Below are 27,377 nucleotides of genomic sequence, written 5' to 3'. Positions count from 1 at the left end.
CTTGCCTGCAAAGAAGTTATGCAGCCAGATTGAGAAATAAGTCTTAGCTTTAATCTTTGCTGTAACAAAATTTCATAAATTTGTTTTGGGCAGAAGGTTTAAACTAAATACATGCCGCAATGCTGACCGTCAAGCAAACCGTTTTCAACCCTGGGCAGTTGAATTAATAGCTAATGTGTTCGAAATCAGTTTTATTTCAACCACTAGTTTTGGCTACACAGATGATCTGTCGCGACTAATTGATAGAAATCATTCACCATATGAAGACTATGCTATTGCTATTGCTACAATAGAATTGGAAAAGGAAATTGAAACCATATTAAGCGTCAATCTTTAAATTTTACCATTATAACACAATTATAAAATATGAGTCCGCAAATTTAAATTGTTTTTAAAATGTATTGAAAAATGTTGGTAGTCCGACGTTGACAAAATTGAATTAAATTGACGTAGTGGATAATGTGATTAAAAAGGCGACCATGTCGTTAAACCCAAAATATACCATAAACGGATTTTGAAGCAAATACATCACGGACAGTTAGAGATTGAACAATCAAAGGCAATCAACCAAAGCTACATTTATTGGCCAAATATCGATGTGGTTATAAAAGCATTTATTCAAAATTGTTGTAGTTGTGTCGCATTAGCAAAAAGGCTGTCGAAAACCACGCTTTAATCCTGGACTATACCTTCGGAGTCTTGGAATCGTCTTCACATCAACTACGCTGGACCAATTAATGGATATTATTTTTTGGTTGACGCACTATCCAAGTGGCCAGAAATAGTTCCAACGCAGTCCATTACAACAAGACGAACCGAGAACAATTGTGTCCGATAACGGCACACAATTCAAAAGTGCCCAATTTGAAAACTTTCTTACACAGAATGGTATTCAACATTTATGTTCCAGTCCTTTTAATAATATGTCAAACGGTCAAGCCGAAAGGTTTGTTTTCACATTTGAAAGAACTTTAACGAAACTAAAAACCGAAAATGCAACTTTAAGTGTTCTATCTTTCGTGCGCTTGATTCTGTTGAGTACCCAGATCCAGGAACACTGCGACTAAGATGGGGTGCGTTAAACACGTGACGTGTATCGTGTGGTCCCTGGTCACAGTCGGGACATACATCCTGCACGTTGGCATCAATACTTGCTCTGTAGGAATTAAGGCGGGTGCATCTTCCGGAACGTAATTGAGCCAGAACTACTCTTGTTTGCCGGGGGAGGTCAATTACTTCAGATGAAATGGGAGGCGGTCGGTCTCCAAGTACCACATTCACCCGGTAGCTATTCATTCTAGCGTTTCATATTTCGATGGAGGGACTTATTGGAGATTTCCACAAATAGTTTGGCGTGGCTGACCGAATGCCTTCGATAGGTCCAGTGCCACATGGCCCTGGCTGATTGAAGCCACGGCAAATGTGTGCGGTGATGGCATGCAAAACAGTTGTTGTGCTATGCAGTTTTCGAAATCTGTGCTGATGCTCGGCGAGTGGAAATTCTCCAACGAGGTTCGGAAGGATTAGTCCCTCAAGCGTCTTGACAACTGGTGCGAGAAGGGAGATCGATCTGTATGAATTCCCCTTACCCGGTGCTTACCAGGTTTCAGTAACGGGATTACTCTGCCTATCTTCCAGACAGCGGGCCCTATAAGAATGTTCAAAGACAAGTGGCGGACAGTTGTAAGTAACTCGACTCCATGTAGATTCAGATTCTTCAGCATCAGTGAAGAGATTCCGTCGGGGCCCAACGCCTTGGATGACTTGCCGCCACGGATGGAATTCGTAACTTCGTTGACGTTAAATTGTGATGGCTGTCCTTCAGCTCGAAGACCACGGATACGACGAATGAATCCCATCACGCTTACATGTCCCTAGAGGCATACCCACAAATTGCAGTGTCCCTGGAGTGTGCAAGGTAGTTCATAGTCTCGCAAGCTCGTCTGCTTTAGAATTCCCTGGGATATCTCTGCGGCCCGGCACCCAGAACAGGTGAATTTTGAACTGTTCAGTCATCTCGTTGAGAGATCTGCGACAGTCGAGGGCGGTTTTTGTGTTCAGAAATACGTTCTCCAGGGCTTTAATGGCTGTCAGGCTGTCTGAGAAGATATTTATGCTAATCGTCGTAATGACATTATATCTTAACCATTCCACTATTTCCTTAATTGCAAGGATCTTTGCTTGATACACACTGCACTGGTCGGGTAACCTCTGCGATATGACCAGTTCTAGATCTTTAGAGTACACCCCAATGCCCACCTAGTCGTTTAGTTTGGAACCATCCTTAAAGAAGTCTATGTAACTTCTGTTACCAGGGTTATCGTGGTTCCAATCGGTTCTATCAGGAATAGTGGTACAGTAATTTTTATCAAAAAGCGGCTCAGGTAGGGGTAAACCACACTGCCTGGAACATCTGATATTGTGTCAAGGATAACACATTGTCCGTAGTCGCCACATGACCAATCAGAAAGCTTCCTTAACCTCACGGCAGTGGTCGCTGCAATTTGGGTAGCCACAATGTCCAGAGGCATCAGATGTAGCATTAAATTCAGTGCATCAGATAGTGTCGTCCTCAGTGCGGCTGTGATACACAAACAAGCCATCCTTTGGATCCGGTTAAGTATTGAGCAGTAGGTGGATCTTGAAGCGCCGTCCACAACACTATTTAGCATAATAAGTCTGACAACTGCAGTATATACCCAATGCATGACACGCGGTCTAAATCCCCAACTTTTGCCAATGGCTCTCTTGCAGGTGTATAAAGCAAGAGTGGCCTTTCTTGCCCTTTCCAAAATTTTGGATTTGAAGTTCAATGTCCTGTCCAGCATATCACCCAGGTATTTTGCGCTTTCTGTAAATGGAACATTCTCTCCACCCAAGGAGACAGGTTCCACTGTAGGCATCTCCTACTGAAAAGAACTACTTCTGTCTTGCACGGATTTATACCCAGACCACTTTTGGTAGCCCACTTTGCTGTTGCACGTAGAGCTTCCTGAAGTATATCTCATAGAGAGCTGGGAAACTTTCCCCTAACCGCAATTGCCCGATCATCAGCATACACGATCACTTTTACACCTTTTTCCTCCAGAAACAATAATATATTGTTGATGGCTATATTCCAATGGAGAAGAGGCAGTACACTTGCTTGAGGAGTTCTTCTGCTGACCCATCTTTTTAGATCCACAGATCCCAAGCCTGCCGTAATGCATCTTTTAGTAAGTAAGTTATTAATAAACTTTCTTACTGTAGAGTTGATGCCTAGAAACTCCAACTCCCTTATGCTTGACGTCGGTTTTACATCATTGAAAGCACCTTCAATATCTAGAAATGCTACCATTGTATATTCCTTGACAGCGAGAGAACCCTCTATGTAGCCGACCAGGTCGTGAAGGGCTGTTTCAGTGGATTTGCCTTTACTATATACATGATGCTGCCGCGACAGGCGATCTCCAAGGATCTTTGTCCTAAGATATGTTTCTAACAACCTCTCACGAGTCTTCAGCATTAAGGATGACAGACTAATAGGACGAAAATCTTTCGACTTCGTGTGGTAGGGTTTTCCTGCTTTCGGAATGAAAATAACCTTCGTGTCCCTCAATCCCACAGGTATATATGACATTATGATACAAGCAGAGTATATCTCTCTAAGCCAGTCTATCAGACACAGCTTGTAATTCAAACGGTTTTACATAATTAGGGCCTGGCGACTTAAAGGAGTCGAAATTTCTTATCGCCCAAAGGATTTTCGGCTCAGATACAATTTCCCTAATGGCCTCCGACGAATGCATATCAGTGTCAACCTCTTCTGACACCACTTTTTCCGTTAGCGAATTTCCCGGGAAATGTGTATCAACGAGTATGTATAGAATTTCCTCTCTAGACATTGTCCATACATTCTCTGACTACATATACCTCACCGTAATAGGTCTCGAGAACAGAATCTTCCTTAGCCCAGAGGCCTCATATGTATCCTCCACGGAGCAGCAGAGTTCTACTCAGGATTTGTTCTGAGCCTTTCTAAGCTCGCCTTTATATTTTCTTAGCTCGGCCTTATAGATGTCCCAATCGTGTGCTGCTCTTGTGGCTTTTTTCTGCAGTCCTTCCTTAGACCAATCACCTTTGGGGTCCACCATGGCGGCCGCGGTTTGCTCCTTGGCTTGTCTTGACCACTATGTCTATATCCTCCGTGGTTACCACTTCCTTTTCTAGTCTAGAAGGGATAGTGGTGCAGAATTTGTGCCGAAATTTATCCCAATTCGCCTTTTTTCTGTTTAGCCGAGGGACCACTACTTCCCTATTTTCTCCAAGGCTAAAACTAATATAACGATGATCAGAAAGCTGTGGTCATCCAACACTTCCCAGTCGCATATTCTTCCACTTATATCTTCCGATACAAAGGTAATATCTAATACCTCCTGCCTGTTCCTGGTTATAAAGGTCGGTTTATCCCCTTTATTACTTCCTCATATCTGCTGATGTGCATTAGCATCACTTCCTACAGTGAGGATTTTCTTCCCTACAGAAGCAGCGTCAATCAGCGACTTAAGGTTTGAAGGCGGCATCTCTGAATCGTGCGTCATATATAGGGAAGCCAGCCAGTAATGAGACTTGTTTATTTAAAGTCTGGCTACTACTAAATGTTCAGTGCTTAGCGACGGAAGAAGAAAAACACTTAGACTACCCTTTGCAAGAATGCAGGCTCTGTGTCTCCCATTCCCCGTACCCTTGAAGCGGCCTTACAATGGTGGAGATCTGTAGAAACCGGACAATAGTCAGGATTCAGAACTTCCACCACTGTTGTGTTAGCCTCGTCTTCTGATTCCACCAGGAGTTCATGATTCCACCAGGAGTTCCGTACGCATCCAGGGGCAGATGAAAAAGCTGTGGAATCACTCTTCCTCAGGACACTGGGCACTAGCGGTGTGGACGATTTCTCCTTAGATTATTCACTAAATGCTGATGTCGAAGTACTTTCTGAGTTCCGACCCATCTTACTGTTTTTCGCCCTAGATCTTTTCGCGGTTCAGTTTCCGAATCTAAACGTATAGTCTTGCAGGGAGTTCCCGAACCCAACTTAGGGAAAATTTCCCCCTATCAGTGAGAGTCTTAGGATCATTCGCAACAAGCCTCTCAATAAACCTAGGAGAGTTGCGTCTTCTATTATTACAACCTCTTAAAGAGCGTGTTGGTTTGCCGTGGAAAGCCGATGGCCTAGGCAAATTATAAGCATGCGAAGAAGGAATAGGTTCGGTCTTGCGCTCAAACCTGGTGTCTTCGTCAAAAGCACCTGCTGACCATTCGTCTGTCGACTAGTGGAGCCAGGAGCAGCCGCTCCACCACTCAAGGTTTCAGTAGCAGACAACATGCTACGGCCTGATACCATCACATCAGCTGTTGGGTTTTGGATTCCATTCTAAGCCTACTCCCGGGCTCTAGATCTGCCGCTGCACTGAACAGACGCAGAGCATCAACCCTCTAATGGATATCTCTATCGCAGCTATCCTGTGACTTAAATATTTCTTCCAAAAATAATGTCCTATTACGAGTTACAGGAAAATTCTTGCGGAGTGAAATAAAAATACGTCCGCTCCACTCAACGGTTCAAATTTTAAGAAATCTGACAATGTTGCAACTTTTTTATTTGGCGTTTAAAGCGCTATTTTGGTAGTAAACAGTTGTAAGTTGACATCATTGATATCATACGACTGTCAACCAAACTATGAATGTTATAGTTCTTGAGCCTCCGATATGGCTGAAATTTTGTACGTAGGTCTGAATTGGTCCATTAACTCAAATAGGTCCCTTATAAACCGATCTCCCGATAGCGCCTCTATAGGGCGCAATTTTTATCCGATTCGGTTCTGTCTCAAACCCAATAATGGCTCGAATCGGTTTATTACCTGATATAGCTTCAATGGCATAGCAATCTGTATTTATTATCCTCTGTTTGCCTTAAAAGAATACCAGGTAAAGAACTTGACAAATGCGATCCGAGGTAGAGGGTATATAAGATTCGTCTCGGCCAAACTTAGCACGTTTTTACTTGTTTTTCTTTTTGTCTCCGACCTCAGACCGGAGTTAAAGTGAAAGTCAGGGCAAGCATGCTCCACTCTTAACCAAAATCCGGCCTCGTCCTGAAAACCCTGACTCCGCCCTTTCCATGGTTCAAAAAAGCTATTTGCATCTACTAACCATCCCGACTTTACATAGTTCGACTTCAGAGCCTTCAGCGTCGCATGACTGTCCACATATATCGTGACATTCTAATCGAGCCGCCAATCCCGCATCGGCATCATCTCCAATGCCTTCAAATCGGCGAAAACGCGAAACCCGTCCAAAATCCTTTATGACTCCTTAATTCACGGAATTCAATGAAGACTCCTGCTCCGGAATGTCCAATGTCATGGTACGATGGGAAAGCCTGTCTAGATGGGCGAGGGCCAATGGCATTGGCATAAGCCCAGAAAGGCAGAGCGGGTGTTGTTCACCAGTAGGAGGACGTATGACGAGTTCAGGGGACTTGTCCTGGATGGAGTTGAGCTGCCTGAGCGTTATTCTTGACCATAAAAAAATGGGAGTATGAACGTTGAGGAGAGAGTAAACTGAGGCTGAGTGCGCTCCATTCATGGCGCAACTGAATAGACAGGAGTTGGGAACATAGACAAGAGGCGGTCCACTGGATGTTTAACAACAATTTTTTAAACAGCTGATTGTTATTATATGCCGTAATTGATATAAAGGGTGATTTTTTTGAGGTTAGGATTTTCATGCATTAGTATTTGACAGATCACGTGGGATTTCAGACATGGTGTCAAAGAGAAAGATGCTCAGTATGCTTTGACATTTCATCATGAATAGACTTACTAACGAGCAACGCTTGCAAATCATTGAATTTTATTACCAAAATCAGTGTTCGGTTCGAAATGTGTTCATTCACCGTTCAGCGATGAGGCTCATTTCTGGTTGAATGGCTACGTAAATAAGCTAAATTGCCGCATTTGGAGTGAAGAGCAACCAGAAGCCGTTCAAGAACTGCCCATGCATCCCGAAAAATGCACTGTTTGGTGTGGTTTGTACGCTGGTGGAATCATTGGACCGTATTTTTTCAAAGATGCTGTTGGACGCAACGTTACGGTGAATGAACACATTTCGAACCGAACACTGATTTTGGTAATAAAATTCAATGATTTGCAAGCGTTGCTCGTTAGTAAGTCTATTCATGATGAAATGTCAAAGCATACTGAGCATCTTTCTCTTTGACACCATGTCTGAAATCCCACGTGATCTGTCAAATACTAATGCATGAAAATCCTAACCTCAAAAAAATCACCCTTTACATGTGCATTTAAAATCTTCGAAATTTGATTATGTTGCTGGCAACATGTGGAAATTATTTCGTAAAAAGAAAAGCTTTTTATATGTCGTTTTGACAGTTTCTCGAATGAAAACTCGAAGTCAGTACTAGGCTTAAAGGCGAAGTTTAGCTAGCCCAATGATTGAGCGTTTTGCAGAACATCTACCGACACCGGGATTCCTATAGTGGATACTCCAACGACTAATCGTTCCAAACACACAAGATGTCCCGTTTTGGGATTTAGTCCAATCTTATCACTAAAAAGGGGAGGTGGTGAGATGGCAACCATGTTCATTTGTAATACATTGCTGTTATAATGAAACGTCATACTATATATTACCTTAATAAAATAAAAAATAAATATATAGCATATCATTTGGATATAATTATATATAGCAGATATTATAATATCTGGTCCCATATGCAATTGTATCTACTACCTGATATTGCATGATATGTAGCATAAGATGTAAATATATATATATTTAGATATCGCAGATCTATATGGATCTGTTTAGATTGCCCGGCATCTTTTTATAGGCAAACAAATGATAATGGATAAAAATTGCCATGCTATTGGAGCTACAATATTTAGGTTAAGGACCAAATCGGACCATACTTGGTTTGGATGTTGGAGGCTATAGAAGAACTCATTGTGCAAAAAAATTTCGCACTATAGAGCATCAAGAGGTAAAATCAGACCATATTAGCAAGTGAAAGGAGCAGTCGTTGTACAAAATATCTGACAAGTCGGATAAGAATTGCGCCCTCTAATAATGGCGCCCTCTAGAGATCGATTGATATGGCAACCATTAAAATTCTGTGGGGGGCTACAGCTTTTCTGAGTGGTGCTAAACATGGACCGATATGGCGCATTTAAAATCCAAACCGACACTTACAGGAAGTATTCCGTGAAATTTCAAGCGCCTAGTTTTATTCCTTCGAAAGTTATCGTTCTTTCGACAGACGAACGGACATGGCTAAATCGACTTAGAATGTCAAGACGATCAAGAATATATATACTTTGTTGGATCTCAGAAGAATATTTCGATGTGTTACAAACTATGGTGGAGGGTATAAAAATAAATAATAAAAATAAAAAAAAAAGTTGTGCCCGTATACAAAAAGTTTTGTAAATTTTTGCAGAAATGGTTATTGCCTCTCCATCGCTTATTATATTTGGCTGCAGAAATGAAGAGAGAAAGAGTTTGGTTTTCGCAAATTTTCACAGGTTGTTTTTTCCGCAGCAAGCAACAGTGTTATAAAAATAAATAACGAAAAAGGGGTTGTTCTTTCTGTACATTTTTACTCAGAAATTTTTACCGGGAAAGTGCACGAGCGCACCTTAAATAACATAAAGTATTACTTACCACATGCTGGGGTTTCAAAAGACGAATGAATTCACTTGTTTGTTGGTAGTCAGTATGCGCTGAAAATGATATATAGTCAACAGACATATTAAGTGGCAGCTTTTGCCCGGAGATTGTTGTTATCTCCTCCGGCTCGGAAAGTATAGTCTTTGCTAGAGTTCCTTCCACGCAATACCCTGCAATTATAACTCCGTTTTTGGCGTCAGTGCACCAATTTTCAAACAATTCTCTTGATAATCCACTTTGCATCATACCAGGAGATGCCATTACAACGCATGGACCAATATCATCAAAGTGATCAATACCTTTCAAATTTGATATATGGCGAAATACAAAAGGATTGTTTACAGCAATTTGACGCCGAATTTTATCGTTCATGGCATTGATATATGTTTGATAAACAGCCATACATTTTTTAGCCAAGGAAGAAGCATAATAAATTGGTATGTCATGGAGTTCAGGATTTTGAGACCAGTACTCGTCTAAGATTAACAAAAGTTCTTGAGCTCTTCCCAATGCAAATACTGGAATTAAGCAGCGTCCACCTTGAGTCACAATTTTTTGCACCAAAGAAGTGAATCGATTTTCCCTATCTTCACGTTTTTCGTGTACGTGCGTACCGTACGTAGATTCCGTTATCAAAACGTCAGGCTTCATAGTTGGTATTTCCGCTGCCATTAAATGGCGATCTTCTTGGCGCGAGAAATCGCCTGTGTAAAGGATCTTTACACCTGCTATTTCTATCATAAACATAGCTGCGCCCAACACGTGGCCAGCATTGTACGCACAAAAACGCACTCCCATTACATCTCTTTCCTCATGAAAGTTTATTGTCTCTATTTTTTCCATAGAAGCTTCCAAATCGGCCTCAGTGTAAAGCATTTGTTCCGTAGAGATATTGCTTATCTTTATGTAATCAGATAACATCCATCGGTAAATCGCTTTTGTAGCATGTGTCATAAAACATCGTCCACGGAAACTGGTTTTCATCAAAAACCAAGGCAGCGCACCGCAATGATCAAGGTGAAAACTTTAAAAAGAATAAATGAAAATGTTATCTCTAAAAACAAGTCAAAAACTATATTTTGAACTTACTGAGATATAAATAATAAGTCAACTTCGTCCGCTTCTATCAAATCCACATACGGTAAGGCATCCATGCCGGACAAACCAGGATGAATACCACAGTCGAGCTAAATATAGACATCATATAAATAATTAAAAAATATAATATGCTCTCTCGACGCTTAACTTAATATACAAACGTATTAGTTGGCTAACATTTAGCTATGACCAAATGACCAAATTCAGAGGATAAATAAGTACAAATACGTTACCATTGTAAATCTATGGAGATGGTCATTTATGTTAAATTATCTCGATTATAGAAATGTTGGCATGTCTAATTCCTTCAGCTAGAGGAATAAATTTTCTATAATGGCCAATTAGAGTAAGTATGTCTTAATATGTATAATTTGTCTGTCATCAGATAAAATTAGATTTAAAAATTGTAATAAATAATGCAAATTGCAAATTTGTCCACAAATATGCAATCAGTCTGAAGTCATTGGTCAACTTAAGGGCCTTGCAGCTTCTGCACAGGATTATCACTACACCCGTTCCGGCAGATGCAGCCGCCTCAATTCCTACAGAGTAACCAGGGACCGCACGATACACGTCACCTGTTTAACTGCCCGATCAGACCCACTCGACTCAGACCCAGATCCCTGGGGACGCACCCCACCTTAGTCGCAGAGTTCCTGGGTCTTGACACTCAACAGAATCAAGCAGACGAAAGATAGAACACAATGAACTGCTACAACAACAACTACACCCAAACCAAATTATCTTTACCAAACACATACATTTGCAAGGTTTAACAAAGGGATAAAGATTATACCCTTAAACTGGGTATTAAGTTAAGTTTTCACGGTGATATAAAATATATTATAAAAAATAGTAAAAAAAAATCTGTGAAGACATTTTCATTTGCGGTACTAAGTTCTTCACTGAGTGGAAAATTGGCATTCACTAAATGCGTGGACGAAACGTTTTTCAACGTGATAAAAAATAATTTTTGTTGCGTTTTCTTTCATTGTCTTTTAAATAAATAACAATTGTTAGCAATCATAGCTCTTCCACTTTTATTTTTTGTGAAAACACTATGCATACAACGCAATTTACCAAAATAGTGCTGGTGATTAAACATCTGATGGCAGTGTTGCCTATATGTTATTATTATTGCAAAAAACGCTTTTGTTTTGTGAAAACTTTCAACAGTGAACGATCTTAATACCTACCTTTAAGTCGGAAATGCAGGTTTTTTATCGGCACCATACGTCTATGGAATACTTTACCACTCAACAGGGTATCAACAATCTATATACTTTTAAAAGTATAGACTGGTACTACGTTCGCTCTTCGCGATATTTTTCGCTGAATTCTTTGTTTAGATAATAGATTTTTAAGCAAAAAACCTCGATGATTTCATTCAGTAGCATATTTCATTCTTACTTATGTTAAAATTTTTATTAAATTTGATATCTGTGCAATTTACAAAAAAGTAATGGCGAAAAACATGGTTTTTCAGCGGTAAAAAATTTATATATTGTAGTACCAGCCTTAAGCTAGAAAAACATTTTCGGAACTTATCATGACTTGATAAAACCTATTAATAACTCTATGTCCAATTATTATTTATTTATTTATTTTTTTTAATTATTAATTTTTTTAATACCTATCTTCTTCATTTGGAAATGTTTAATGTTTTCTATTCAATTATGATCATAATCTTAAAATTTTCTGGTTGTTTAACAAGGTTAATTTATTTCTTTATTAATTTTATTTATTTATTTATTTTATGATATCACATACAACAGACTTCACAATCTAATGATTAGAGTATGTGAATTTCAATAGCATAAAATTTCTGTGTACAGTATTTGATTACGTACTAATTCCATGATTTTTATGTATCGGTAATGTATATTTTTGCATTATACACAATCCCCTAGATTAAGACGGATGTATTAATAAAATTTTAACGTTCTGTGCTTCTTTTGTTTAGCCACAAAATTATTTCATTTTGTTGTTGGATTCATCCAGCTTAGACCAATGGAAAAGCAAAACAACAAAAACCATTCAGAGTCTCAGCTTTGTGGTGGAAGCATGTAATCTTTTGGTGGCATAGCAATCTGATGAGCTCTCTGGCAAAGGGCGAAATCGCCATCAATGCAGCCCGCCCGCAATACTAACACGCCACATAGCTAAGACTCTTTAAAGGGTTTTTGTTGTTTGCTTTTCTATTTCAAATACAAGCAGAAAAAATAAAGACCGTTTCGTTTGCTTATCTTTCGAGACGAGGTCAATGATCGGAGATTTCCTTGTAAATGGAAAAGAAAAGCCAGAGATCGCAACACACACCAACCACTATGGGTTTGTGAGTGTTGTTGATGTTAGATATCTTTTTGAAGAGATTTTGGCTGCTAGTTTTTGATTTTTTGCTTACTGCGCATAAGAAAGGGTTGACTTATAAGACCCAACGTTTCATTCGAAGGGCATACATTGCGCTGCCCACTACTAAGTGAGTAGGTGGAAGCATGTAATCTTTTGGTGGTATAGCTAAGTGATGAGCCCTCTGGCAAAGGGGTAAATCACAATTTTTGCAACCCTCCCCCAAATACATTTAACACACCACATAGCTGAGACTCTTGGAAGGGTTTTTGGTGTTTTGCTTTTCTGTTTGAAATATAAGCAAAAAGATTAAGACCGTTGGTCTAAAATTATAAACCTATACTGTGATTTGTAAGATCTTGTCTTGTTGTGCCGGCATAAATAAATATCAAATCAAATAACTTTATATTAAAGAACTGGGGCCATACTTCTAACATATCAAGAGAGATGTCTGATTAAATTTTAAGCTCTGTGTACCACAGTGCGATACCTCTTTGGAGAGAAGTTTTCACCTCTACCGAGGAAATCATCTTGTCGTGGTTAAGAGTTTTAAGCCCTGTTCTTGCCACATGGAACTCTGGCGATAGTGGTGGGCCATTCCTTTTTGTATACCCTCCCATCCACGGTGCGATCAACGACAGGAAACAGGGTGACCAAAGTTTATGTTCTCGCAGTGGGGGATTAATGAGTGCTTCCTTCGTGTATTGTGTCCCCGAACCCTTCTGTTATAGAAACAGGGAGTCTGTACGTCACCCCCAGGTGGTAGAGAATTTATTGGGATCTTCCTCACTTATAGGACAATCCCCGCTCGCTCCTGCTACAGACAGTTGCGATACTCTACTGTAAAATGCCCCCTAACGCCAGGATGATCCCGGCCGACACGGAGTAACTATGAGCACCACACGGGCTGGAACTTTGAGCTCCGACTTGTGTGGTTTCCATCGTTACCACGGAAGCTTAGCTGAAAGCTACCGGGCGCGTCACAGGTTGCGGATGGTGGAAAGCTCCGTTTTTATGCGATTTTCAAGAGAAGAGTCTCAGTGAGGAGTCAGGTGGCACTCGCTCTTAATTAAATACTGAGTGCTAATGATACTCGAGATGATAAGGCGAGTTATTGACGCCTTCAAATAAACAATTGCCAACATCAGCGTCTGTTCCCAGGTTAGGGGCGCCTGGAGGCGAGCGTCGGATCTTGGAGCAAGCGGCTCGCCACAACGAGGGATACGTGTGCAATCCCACAAAACCCATGCGGTTGGGACGCTGGGCCAGTAACCCGCCCCCGGAAAACTATAAGAAACAAAGGAATAGTAAAAACGGACCCCACCAACGTTGACGACCCACGCAAACGAAAAAAGGACCATGATTTGCGGATCTGCACCTGAAATATCCGCACTCTTTATAGAGAAGGTGCAGTATACGCGCTGGCGGTTGTATTAGAGAAGTACAAGGCAGATATCACCGCCTTACAGGAAGTGCGATGTACTGGGTTGGCGTCAATACAACACCAAACGGTGACGAACTATACTATACTATAGATGCCATACCACGAGGCATGAATTTGGCTGTGGATTTGTGGTTAGTCGGAGGCTGAAACACTTTGTCTCCAGCTTTATTCCGGCATAAAAGCCAAATTCTTCAACATCAGCCTTATTAGCAGACCAAGGATATTTTCTACGAGCTCCTAGAGAGAGAATAAGAGCGCTGCCCCGCCCATGATATTTGATATTAAAATCGTTCTCGGAGATTTTAATGCGAAGATAGGGAAGGAAGACATTTTTGGTCCAACAGTCGAAAGTTTATCCTCAACGATAACGTCCAGTAATGGGTAGTCACCAGAACCAGATTTCAACATAAAAATATTCACAAAGCCACATGGCTGTCATCCGATCAATTCACGAGGAACCAAATTGATCACGTTGTGATAGATGGAAGGTATTCATCAAGCGTGTTAGATGTACGATCGATCAGTGGAGCGAATAAAGATTCGGATCACTATCTTGTTGCAAAAGGTTCGCACTCGTTTAAACATAGCGAGGAAAGTACGATGTGACACTCCACGGAAGCTGGACATTGAAAAGTTGCAAACACAACAGATGGCAGCGGCATACTCCACTCGACTGACACAACTGCTTGATGAAAGCACTTCTTGTTCCGATGATATAATGGCGCAGTGGCAAACTATTGCCCATTCCATGGAAAATGCCGCGAAATTCGTACTTGGGTACCGGAAGCCTCCTCCAAGAAACCCATGGCACGACCAAGAGTGTCGAGATGCTACTGGAGCAAAGAATGCGGCATATAAAGACACCCTGCAATCAGTAGCAAGATGAAGGAGAGGTATCGGGAAAAGAGGAGAAAGGAGAAACGTCTATTCCGCAAAAAGAAAAAGGAAATGGAAAGGCGTGAGTGTGAGCGAATTGAGATGTACAGGAGTCAGAATGAAATCCGGAAATTTTACCAAAGAATTAAACATCAAACCGATGGCTTTGGTGCAGGCACATCCTCCTGCAGAGACAAAGAAGGAAATCTGGTAACTGACACAGATAACATGCTGAGGATGTGGAAAGAACATTTTACCCAACTGTCCGACATTGGCGGCGAAGACGATAGCGCAGAACCAATCAATTATGATGGTATAGAATGTTTACCTCCTAGTCAGAATGAGATCCAGGTAGCAGTGACCCGACTAAAGAACAACAAGGCAGCAGGAGCCGACGGGTTAGCCGCTGAACTATTTAAGACCGGAGGCGACACGCTGATAAGGCGTATGCATCAGCTTATCTGCGTAATCTGGCTAGAAGAACGCATACCAGATGATTGGAACCTCAGCATACTATGTCCTGTACACAAGAAAGGAGACAAGACGGAATATGCAAAATACAGAGGAATAAGTCTCCTCCCCATCGCATACAAGATTCTCTCGAGCGTACTGTGTGAAAGATTAAAGTCAATGATATATTGGGTTGCCCAAAAAGTAATTGCGGATTTTTCATATAGTCAGCGTTGACAAATTTTTTCACAGCTTGTGACTCTGTAATTGCATTCTTTCTTCTGTCAGTTATCAGCTTTTACTTTTAGCTTGCTTTAGAAAAAAAGTGTAAAAAAATTATATTTGATTAAAGTTCATTCTAAGTTTTATTAAAAATGCATTTACTTTCTTTTAAAAAATCCACAATTACTTTTTTGGCAACCCAATAATTGGGCCCTATCAACGTGGCTTTAGACCTGGCAAATCCACCCTGGACCAGATATTCACACTTTGCCAAATCCAGGAAAAGTCCCGAGAAGGACAAATCAACACCTACCATCTCTTTGTTGACTATAAAGCCGCTTTCATACCCCTCTACGTTCAAAGGTATTTCATGTCTGAGTTTGGTATCCCTGCAAAATTAATACGACTTTGCAGGATGAAACTTGCTGATACGCGTTCCTCAATAAGAATAGGAAAGAATCTCCCTGAACAAATTAATGTCAAACGAGGCTTCAGACAAGGAGACAGCCAATCGTGTGATCTCTTTAATATCCTGTTGGAGAAGATTATACGAGATGCAGGTGTGAATAGATATGGCACACTAATCACAAGAGAACACATGCTACTCGCCTATGCCGACGACATCGACATCACAGGTTGGTCACCGGAAGTAGTAACTGCCGCCTTTAAAAGAATCGAAAGAGAGTCAGTGAAAATGGGTCTGGCAGTAAATGGAGATAAGACGAAATGGATAGTTTCAACTTCCAAAACGCTTTGTACAACCGAGCAGATAACGGAATTGGAAATTGGGAACCACAACTTTGAGATAGTCAGTAACTTTATCTACATCGGCACCGCCGTAACCGAAACGAATGACACCAATTTTGAGATAATGCGAAGAATAATACTGGCAAACAGATGCTACTTTGGACTAAGTAAGCAGTTTAGAAACAAGGCCACCTCTCGACAGACGAAGATTTCACTATACATGACACTGATACTACCCGTGCTGTTATATGGTTCTAAAGCATGGGTACTTGTGAAAGCAGATGAGGCAGTGCTTGGAGTATTTGGAAGAAAGAGTCTTCGTAAAATATATGGACCAGTTTGCGTTAATGGAGAATATAGGCGACGTATGAACCATGAGCTGTATGACGGCGATAGCATAGTTTCAAGCATCAGAATACGTTGGCTAGGTCATGTTGTCAGAATGGATGATGAAGCTGCAGCAAAGTAGTCTTTTGAAGGCAAACACTGTGGTACACACAAACCGGGAAGGCCAAAAAGCCCGATGGAAAGATCATGTGGTGGGAGACACCTCGAAACTTGGTGTCATAGATCATAGAATTAGCACAGAAGTTCGAGGCGTTTGGAACGCTATTCTACGTTCGGCTAGTGGAGCAAATGTTCTGTCATAGCCCATTAAAGTAAGTAAGTTACGTCAGAATGTTACACGACCACTTGCCCATTGATGTTCCATGGTTTGTAGTCGGTAGTAACCGAATATTTTGAAACGGAGCCTTGCTGATACTTGAGCGCCTCAGCAAGTAAAAGACGGGTTTCTGTCAAGTTCTAGCCGCAATACATGGGGCGGTCGACCTCTCTTCCACTACACTCGTTAGGGTTGGTACTCTATTTTGCTTTCGAAAAAGCCGCTGAAATTTTTAATTATTTTGCGATCGAAATTTGACAGTAATCAAATGTTATTGTTTCTATACCAAAACACGTTTCTTTATCTGCATTTATTAATATATTATATTTATTTATTAATATATTATTTATTTATTAATATATTATATTAAATATTTTTTTACAAATAAATTAAGAAAAACGAACCATTGAAACAATTAAAACAAACAAAAATTATGCCGGCAATAGTTTCAAGTGTTGCCAGTATAATATTTTTTTGCCGTTTTCCTCACTATAAACAGAGTACTTATCCGTTTATTTTTAGTTTTACAGCATTCCGCTCGAAAAGCTGAACAGAATACTCAGCTTTAGACAAAAAAAAAATGAAGGCAAGAAGAATAAATAAAAACAACAAGAATGACAATAATACCGATTATGATCAGTTGATCGGAGGAGGGCATCTTGTACTGGCTCTTTATAGTATAAGGGGGTTTCTGTACTATAAAGAGGGAGTAAAGTATTGGTTTGATTAAACTTTATTTATAATTGACACCTATATGAATAATATTAACCTAGCAGAGTTATCATGTGTACCGCGTCAATAAGTTGATTAAGAAAGACTATTACTACAGACGATTTTCTTCTGCAAAAGGCTTCAAGAGTACTTGAAAGGTTATTCCAGACATAGGAATTGGGAAAAGTACTAATATATGATCAACAACCTTGGACTTATGGGCTCTACGATGCCTTTGTCAATGACCCACAGACCCCATTTGATCTCAGTTTCTATGGCCAATGTCCTTGAGTTAGTCGCGACTGTAAAATCTAACGCTGTTGGATCTGATGGTATTGATCGTAGTTTTACAAGACTCTTGCTTCCACTTATTATTCTTCATGTCACGGAAGATCATCCCACTCCCTAATAATTCTTAAGAATATAGACTAACTGCGATTCTTTGTTACTTGTCGAAGATCTTTGGGAAATTGTGGTTTTTGCAAATGTTGTTTTTTGTCAAGGAGAATTCTTTGTTATATGTGAGACAGTCCGGGTTTCATTCTTACCACAACTGCATAACTGCCTTGACAGAGGTCACTGAGAGGATCAAGGTAAATTTGGAAAATGATAAGATCAATTCTTCTTATTTTTGACCATTCTAAGATATTGCTATGTGATAAGATGAGACATCTTTACAATTTTTCTTCTACGTTCGTTTGTTTTATTTTGTCGTACCAGTCATACCGCAATCAGTCCCTCAGTTACAAGTCTTCTGTATCGTCCCCTCTGGCTGTTTTTAAAGGTGTTCCTCAAGGATCAATTGCCTTATTGTGAGGCACAGATGTACGCTGACGATGTACATATATATATCAGCAGTTCGAGGGATGAGGTTGTCGAAAATAATTATCTGCTTAATCATGATCTGTCAAGAGTCAGCACGTGGGAGAAAGCCAATTGCCTGTGTCTCAAACCTGTATAGTCCAAGTGTGTTTTTGTCAGAAACAGGTTGTCTCTTTTTTCATGTGATGTCGGTGTATTCATTAACGACGCTAGATTGGAAATTGTACCTCATGCGAGGAACTTGGGTGTGGTTATTAATAGCACTCCGACTTGGAGTAATCATACCGACTCTGTCGTTGGTCAGGGATATTCGAAATTGCGTGCTCTTTGGGACACTCAGTCGGTTACTCAGCTGTGGGTAAGGCCTCTCTTGGCAAAGATTTATTTTCTACGGCTGCGAGTTGTTTGCTAATTGCGACTTGGTAAGTAGACGCAAGTTGAAAACCTTTTTTTTAATAGTGTTTGACTTAGGATGGCGAGACTCAATCTTTGAGTACCCTACGTCCCTGTACGGTGTCTCCTTACAGCACTACTTTCTTGCACAAACTGATCCACATGCAAGCTCCACAATATCTGTATGGATTCATTGATTTTGCCAGATCTATTAGAGGGAGAAACATCATTCCCAAAATTCATTGGAGGCTTGTTTCTGAATGACATATGTTAAAACCAGACATTGGAAACATTTTTCTGGATGAAGTTGATGAATGTTAATGCTTTATTTATATTTTTTTGTATTCTTATAAACTCACCGTTTTTTTCTTTTTTTAAGCGGCAGTCTGCTATCAGCCATCTGTCAGCATGTTTTCCGATTAGACAGTGACCTGTCATGACGGACACAATGACTGAGATGCCTGTTCTAAACCTCTTCAAGTCTAGATTAGACCACATAGTTTTGGAATGCTCACAGCCCCCTCTTTGTGACCATCTATCATTCGTTGTCCTTCGGGCCTGGTCCTGAAAACTTAGCCTACATGTCGCTAGAGGCATACCCACAGATTCCAGTATCCCTGGAATGTGTAGGGTAGTTCCTAGTCTCGCAAGCTGTTCCGCGTTACAGTTCCCTGGGATATCTCTGTGGCCCGGCACACAGAACAGGTGAGTTTTGAACTGTTCTGCCATCTCGTTAAGAGATCTGCGAACTATCCGTATAGAAGTCTATGTAACTTCTGTTATCAGGGACATCGTAGTTCTAATCAGTTCTATCAGGAATAGTAGAACAGTACTTTTGTCAAAAAACAGCTTTGGTAGGATGTAATCCACACTGCCTGGAACATCAGGTATTGTATCAAGGATAACACAGTGTCCGTAGCCGCCATATGACCAATGAGAAAGCTGCCTGAACCTCACGGCAGTGGTCGCTGCAATTTGGGTAGCACCAATGTCCAGAGGCATATGATGTAGCATTAAATTCAGTGCATCAGATGGTGTCGTCCTCAGTGCGGATGTGAGCACCAACAAGCCATCAATAGGATCTGGTTAAGTATAGAATAGTAGGTGGATTTTTGAAGCGCCGTCCACTAGACAACAACACCATATACCATTATAGGTCTGACAACTGCAGTATATATCCAATCCCCATCTTTTGCCAATGGCTCTCTATAGGGCAAGAGTGGCCTTTCTTGCCCTTTCCAAAATGTTGGATTAGAAGTTAAATTTCCTGTCCAGCTAAACCCCCAGGTATTTTGCGCTTTCTGTAAATGAAACATTTTCTCCACCCAAGGAGACAGGTTCCACTGTAGGCAACTTGTATCTCCTGCTGAAAAGAACTACTTCTGTATTTATACCTAGACCACTTTCGGTAGCCCATTTTGCTATTGCACGTAGAGCTTCCTGAAATATATCTCTTAGAGTGCTGACAACCCCTAACCGCAATTGCCACGTCATCAGTATACGCGACCACTTTTACACTTTTTCTTCCAGAGACAATAATATATAGTTAATGGCTATATTCCAAAGTAGAGGAGACAGTACAACTCCTTTAGGCGTACCTCTGCCGACCCCAAGCCTGCCGTAATGCATTTTTTAGTAAGTTAGTTATTAATAAACTTTCTTACGGTAGAATTGATGCCAAGAAACTCCAACTCCTTCAAGATTGATGTCGGTATTACATTATTGAAAGCACCTTCAATTTGAAGAATGTCGGATTAACTAAGTCCATTAAATAAAATTTTCTCTTTAATTGATTAATACAATTTTGTTTTATGTTTTTCCTTTTAAACTCAAATCTCCAAAACCACATATGTTCCCTTTTTTGTTTTTAATTCCTTATATGTATTTTTTAATATTATTTTTAATTAATTTACAATTTGTATCAATTTATTTCCATCAAATGTATTTTTCAATTATATGGCCACAAATTCTTAAGTCTTAACTTATACAATTGTTGAAGAAATTACCCGTCCTTAATTAGATTAGGTTAGGTTAAAGTTATTAAGTTAGGTTAAAGTCTGCCATCAGACTCATTTAGACGTTTTCGTCCATTGTGATACCACGGGAACAGAAAAAGGAAGATGCCTTCTAGTTCCTACCGTTGAACCATCCAGATCGCTTTAAAAAGCCCAACAACTTGCAACTGTTCACATCCGCTAGATTAGACACACAGAAGATGTTCTATAGTCTCTTTTTCCTCGACCTCACAGCATCGGCAAAAGTTATTTCTGGAAACCTTCAGTCTGTCAGCATGTTTACCTATCAGACAGTGACCTGATGTGACGGACACAATGATTGAGACGTCTGTTCTTGCCAGTGACAGCTGTCCTCTTCAAGTCTAGTTTAGGCCACATAATTTTGGAATGCTTACAATCCCCTTTTGTGACCATTTATCAATCGATGCCCTTCGGGCCTTATCCTGAAGACTTAGCTTACATGTCGCTAGCGGCACACTCACAGATTCCAGTTCCCCTAGAATGTTTAAGGTAGTTGCTAGTCTCGAAAGCACTTTACAATTCCCTGGGATATATCTGTGGCCCGGCACCCAGAACAGGTGAATATTGGACTGTTCGGCCATCTCGTTGAGAGATCTGTGACAGTCGAGGGCGGTTTTTGTGTTCAGAAATTTGTTACCCAGGTATTTAATGGCTGCCTGGCTGCCTAAGAAGATATTTATGCCAATCGTCGTTATGACATATATCTAAGCTATTTCACCACTTATTTAATTGCAAGTATATCGAGCTTGATACAAACTGCAGTGGTCGGGTAACCTTCTCGATATAACCAGTTCTAGATTTTCAGAGAACATCCCAAAGCCCACATGGTTGTCTGGTTTGGAACCATCCGTGTACTATTACCAGGGATTTCGTAGTTCCAATCGGTTCTATCGGGAATAGTGGTTCAGTACATTTTATCGAAACGCGGCTCAGGCAGAATGTAATCCACATTGCCTAGAAGATCGGACATTGTATCAAGGTTAACACAGTCTCCGTAGCCGCTACATGACCAAAGAGAAAATTCACTGCATCATATGGCGTCTTCATTGCTTAAATGACGTCGTCGTCAGTGCGGCTGCGATGCACATACAAGGCATCCTTTGGATCCATTGGACAGAAGACTCTATGTAACAGACTAGGTCGTGAAGTGCTTTTTCCGTGGGCTTGCCCTTACTATATACATGCTGCTGCCGAGACAGGCGATCTCCAGGGATCTTTGCCTTAAGATATGTTTCTACCAACCTCTTAAGATTCTTCAGCATGCAAGATGACAGATTAATAGGACGAAAATCTTTCGCTTTCGTATGGTACGTTTTCCTGCTATTAGAATGAAAATTGCCTTTGTGTCCCTCCATCTCACAGGTATATATGACATGCTGATACAAGCAAAAACTTAAACTTAAAAATTAATTTCTGTAAGATCAACTGCAAAAATCCCGATTCCGATGTTTCGATGGTGTCTTGTTGGCTATGTTTGGATTCATATCACGTAAAATATGTCGGATTAGCTGCACGTGCTGTCGATAATTTAAGGGAGGATAAAGGTCTACGCTAGTGCTGTATCAAATGCAGAATATTTGATGTTGAATTGTATTCATTCTTCAAAAAAACACGTTCCGAGTTACACAATATATGCACAGAATTTAATGCCTTGATGAATAGTAAAATACAAAGAAATATTTGAATAAATGTCTTAATTAGATCAGTTCCTTGAATCTCCATCTAATTCACTTCGCAAAAGAAAAAAGCCGATTGATGCTGCCTATGTCAAACCAGCCAGTGAAGAGAATATTCAATCAATTTCTCAACCTTTACCATCAATTCATGTTCAGGAAACTCCGTTTGAAAATACATCTACCGAAAAATCAATTGAAAATAGAGATCTATCAAAGGAACAAACACCGACTGAATGTAGAGCAATTTTCTCTCCCCAAGTCACCCCTAATTTACCTAACTCACCTCTCCCACCCAACCTTAAAAGTGGTTGTACCTAAACGAACTATATTTTCTGCCCGATTTGCTGCTGAGACGACAGAAGAAAATAACTTATCTTATATTAAAAGCAAAGACCACACTGCCACTGATATAAAAGTCTTCCAACTTAAATAGGCGGAAAGACGAAGTAAGACCTTTTTTAAAATTATTGTTCCTGAAGTTATTTTTAATTCTTCTTTTTGGTCATCAAATATCTTCTGTTGATACCTTTAATCTATTTTATCAAAATGTTAGAGGTTTAAACACTAAATTATCAGCCTTATACATTGAGAGTCACGATTTTATATTTATAACAGCGAAATTTTTTGTCAAAAGTTTCAGATATTTAGACGTGATCGTGTAGGTAGTTGCAAAAGAAGAGGCGGTGGTGTCTTGCTAGCTGTTTCTTCTGAATTACCTACTGAGAAAATTTTCTTTCCTACACCGGTTGATATTGAAATTGTCGCTGTTAAGATCCGTCCATTAATCCATATTTATTACCTTTTCATATATTCCTCCGTCTTCAAGCGTTGAAACATACATGAAACACATTTCATTTATTCGACATGCCTTCCAGTTTGCAAGGTCAAACGATATATTAATCACTCTTGGTGACTTTAATCTGCCACTGAAATGAATGAGAGTACTAAAAAATCCATTGGTTCGTTAATAAGTTTTGGTCTGTCGCAAATAAATAAGGTCTATAACTCATGTGAAAGACTCCTTGACCTCATATTCGTAAGTCATCCCCAAAGAGAGTACCCCTGCCTTGTCGAAATTGAAGAACAGATAGAATAAACTCTATAGAAATTCGAAAGAAGTGGTTCAAATTTTGATTATACGAATTATTCAGTAGCAAAGTCGAAATATATGATTATGAATAAACAACTGTATGGCAAGTACATAACAAAGATGATGAATGAAATGATGTCGAATCCAAAATCCTTTTATGGTTCTATTAACAATAAACGTCGATGTAATGGTTTCCCAAAGAGTTTGCAGTTTGGACAAGTTGCAGCGGATGATGATATTGGAATCTCAAATATATTTGCATCATTTTTTAGAACCACTTATTCCACCAAATCGCACGAGGACACTTTTCGAAATCCCTACCCGATTACTAAATTCTCATCTATACACATACATGTCTATAGTTTTGATGTTTTAACTGTGTTGGAAAACTTAAGATGCCTCAAAAGTATGACAGCTCCTGGGCCAGATGGAATCCCAACATGAATCTGAAACATTGTGCAGAAAATCTCGCTCTTCCTCTTTGCATGGCCTTCAACAAATCTTTATATTCTCGGTATTTTTTTGAAATGTGGAAGGAGTCTTACATTGTTTCTTTATTTAAGTCGGGTAAGAGAACTGACGTTTCTAATTATAGAGGTATTGCAAAGCTTAATGCTATACCAAAATTATTTAAGAATCTTGTAACAGATTCCACATCATTCCAAATATCGTCTATTTTATCAAGATACCAGTTCACTGCTATTGTGAACGCTGGATTTACAAAGACATACTAGACAGACTGTACTTATACTGATTTCAGTAAGGCATTCGATAAGATAAATCATAGATTGTTATTAACCAAGTTGTATTACATGGGATTCGGTCCTTCGTTATTAAATTGGATAAAGTCGTACCTTATTGGCAGACCACAAATTGTGAAATTTGGTAATGCAGTGCCTAATACAATTAATGTGAGTTCTGAGGTTCCACAAGGGAGCCATCTTGGTTCTCTCCTTTTTACTTTGTTCATTAATGACTTGCCGAATGTAGTACGGCACTCTAAAGTACTTATGTATGTGGACGATGTCAAAAAATTTCTGTCGTATAATCTCGAGACGTATTAAAGTTTACTGCAATCTGATCATAACAGTTTTTTTGACTGGTGCAAAAATAATCTACTGGAACTAAACATTTTAAAATGTAAGCATATGACCTTTTTTGGACTAGGTAGTATACAATCAATTTATTATTTTGATGGCCGCTTAATTGAATGTCTCATCTGTGGCCGATCTTGAATTGAATGTCTCATCTGTGGCCGATCTTGGGATCACCGACTAGACTTCCGCGAGCATATTTCTGGTATTACTAACAAGGCACATAAAAGCCAAGGCTTTATAAAACGCTAGAGTAAAAAATTCTCAGATCCAATCCTGAGGCAAAATAATAAAAATTTTATTTTGCCTCAGGAATCGTGGCTGGAACAAGCAGGATTTGCCAAGCTATAATTACAGATTAAATCTAATTAAATTTTCAACTCTGAAAAGTCGTCGCGTCATTCTGAATGTAACCTTCTAATGGACATTATTCATGGTAAAATATTATCAGATTTTATTTTAAACTTTATATAAATGTTCCAATCAGACCAACTCGTCATTATCTACTACTTCAAATACATTATTTCACCACCAAATATGCAAATAATGACACCTTGCGCCGCCTCTTCCTTGAATTCAACAAATTTTATAATCTTATTGATCTATCAAAATGTCGTGAGTCGATATATAGTATTTAATCTTCTATATTCTTAAAAGCTCAAAAAAAATATATATACATATATTTTTGTTTGTACATATATATTTAGCAGTTAATTTAGTCTATAATGATTTTGTAATCTATAGACTTAAGACAAATAAATAAAAGAAAACAATTTCTCCCTCAGCCTAGGAGCCAGTTGGTCAGACACAGCTTGTAATTCAACCGGTGATACATCATCAGGCCCGGCCGATACGGGATGACTATGGGCACCACACAGGCTGGAACTTTGAGCTCCGACTTGTGTGGTGCCCATCGTTATCACGGGAAGCTTAGCTGAAAGCTACCGGGCGCGTCCACAGGTTGCGCATGGTGGAAAGCCCCGTTTTTATGCGGAGAGCTGCAAATGCGGCCGCGGGCAGTCAGCGATTTTCGAGAGGAGAGTCTCAGTGAGGAGTCAGGTGGCACTGGCTCTTAATTAAATACTGAGTGCCAAGATACTCGAGTTATTGCCGCCTTCAAATAACCAATGGCCAACATCAGCGTCTGTTCCCAGGTTAGGGGCGGCTGGAGGCGAGCGTCGGATCTTGGAGCAAGCGACTCGCCACAACGAGGGATACGTGTGCAATCCCACAAAACCTATGCGGTTGGGACGCTGGGCCAGTAACCCGCCCGCGGAAAACTGAGAACTACTATGAGAAACAAAGCAATAGTAAAAACGGACCCCCCCAACGTTGACGACCCACGCAAATATTATATATCGCCAGATTGCAACGTATAATATATATTCGATAAGCAGCTTTCCTTTCGCTTATATCGGAACTTCTACATATCTGGTGATGTGCATTAGCATCACTTTCTACAATTCAACCAGCAACTTAAGGCTTGAAGGCGGCATCTCCGATTCAAGTGTCATATAGAGGGAAGCCAGCCAGTAATGAGATTTATTTATTTTAAGGCTGGCTACTACTAAATCTTTAGTGTGTAGAGAGAGAAGAAAAACATTTAGACTACTTTTTGTAAGAATACGGGAATTCTTAGTCCACGAATCATTTCTCCACATCCATGGCTCCTGGATAAAAACCACATCAACTCCCCCTCCCATCAGAAGGACCTTCAGCGCCGCCGAAGATTCGTTCAAACTTGTTATGATGAGTTTCCTTACGCGTCCAGGGGCAGTTGAGAAAGCAGTGGAACAACTCTTCTTCACGACACCGGATACTTGCGGTGTGGACGATTCCTCCTTAGATGCTTCACTAGCTGTTGCTGTCGAAGTACCTTTACAGTTCTGTCCTTCCCCGCTGTCGCATACTTTGAGCCCAATCCAACCGTATGACCCAACAACACAGGGCTTGTCGGGTCCAATTTTGACGCCTTCCTCTCCCATTCCGATAGTGGCAGGGGACTTCCAGCCTCCTGCAATCCTCCAGACTTTAGAGATGTGGTCGATATTCCCTCAGACAAGTGTTCAACAAAAACTGCTGACGCATCTCCTGATTCCTCAACACCACCGCTTCTATAGACATTCAACTCCATATTGTTGAATCCGTGGGACGCAACTAGAAGATATGCATTCCTGTTCTTCTTCTTTGTCGACAACTACCATCACCAAGCTATTCTAAGCGACATTAGCAAAGTTCCTTGGACCCATATTACTACTACCATATTACCCCCAGGTGATCGCAGTCTTTTGACTGACTGCGGTGCCGTTTCCCATTCTAGCCGTGTAGCCTTTGATGTAGGCTGTCCAACGAATCTCCGAGCCCAATTAAGGGAGTCCCTCTCCTTATCGGTAAGAGTCTTAGGATCATTTGCACCAAGCCTCTCAATAAACCTGAGAGCGATGTGCCTCTTATTCTTCCAACTTTCTATAAGAAGTTGGTTTGCCAGAGAAGGCCGATAGTCTAGGCAAATTATAGGCACATAAAGATAAAAAATGTTCGGCCTTGTCCATAAGACTCGAACCGGGTGTCTTCCTCGAAAGCCCCTGCTGACCAGTCGTCTGTCGGCTAGTGGGGCCTGGAGTAGCCGCTACACCTGTCGATGTCTCAGCAGCAGACAAACAAGCTACGGCTTGATACCACCACAGCAGCTGTTGGGTCTTTGGAGTCCATTTTATGTCTACCGGAACTCTAGATCTGGCGATAGACTGGAAACAGACGCAAATCGTCAACCGCCTAATGGATAACACTATCGTAGCCACCCTTGAGTGAATTAAAAATTTTCTCCGAAAATAACCACCTATTACGAGATATATTTAGAAAATTCTTGCGGAACGAAATAAAAATACGTCCGCTCCACTCAAAGGTACAAACAAGAATCCGTACTTTAATTAAAAAAATTTTATATTCTTGTTGTGCGGGTGTAAATAAATAAA

The 27,377-nt window shown here is 40.2% G+C and overlaps 1 protein-coding gene across 3 annotated transcripts in view; it reads right to left on the bottom strand.

The window, feature by feature from the left end:
- LOC106090509 (cleavage and polyadenylation specificity factor 73) overlaps positions 1 to 27,377 on the bottom strand; it is a 216,436-nt gene that overhangs the window by 132,527 nt on the left and 56,532 nt on the right. For all 3 annotated transcript variants that reach the window (XM_013256726.2, XM_059363975.1, XM_013256727.2), the window contains 2 exons: positions 9,820 to 9,917; positions 8,725 to 9,754 (listed from right to left, as the gene is read on the bottom strand). In XM_013256726.2, coding sequence (XP_013112180.2) covers positions 8,725 to 9,754; positions 9,820 to 9,917 — 1,128 coding nt within the window. The remainder of the gene's footprint in view (positions 1 to 8,724; positions 9,755 to 9,819; positions 9,918 to 27,377) is intronic.

The sequence above is a fragment of the Stomoxys calcitrans genome, chromosome 2 (genome assembly GCF_963082655.1).
Source record: "Stomoxys calcitrans chromosome 2, idStoCalc2.1, whole genome shotgun sequence".
NCBI lineage: Eukaryota > Metazoa > Arthropoda > Insecta > Diptera > Muscidae > Stomoxys > Stomoxys calcitrans.
This window is presented reverse-complemented; position numbering and strand designations above follow the sequence as displayed.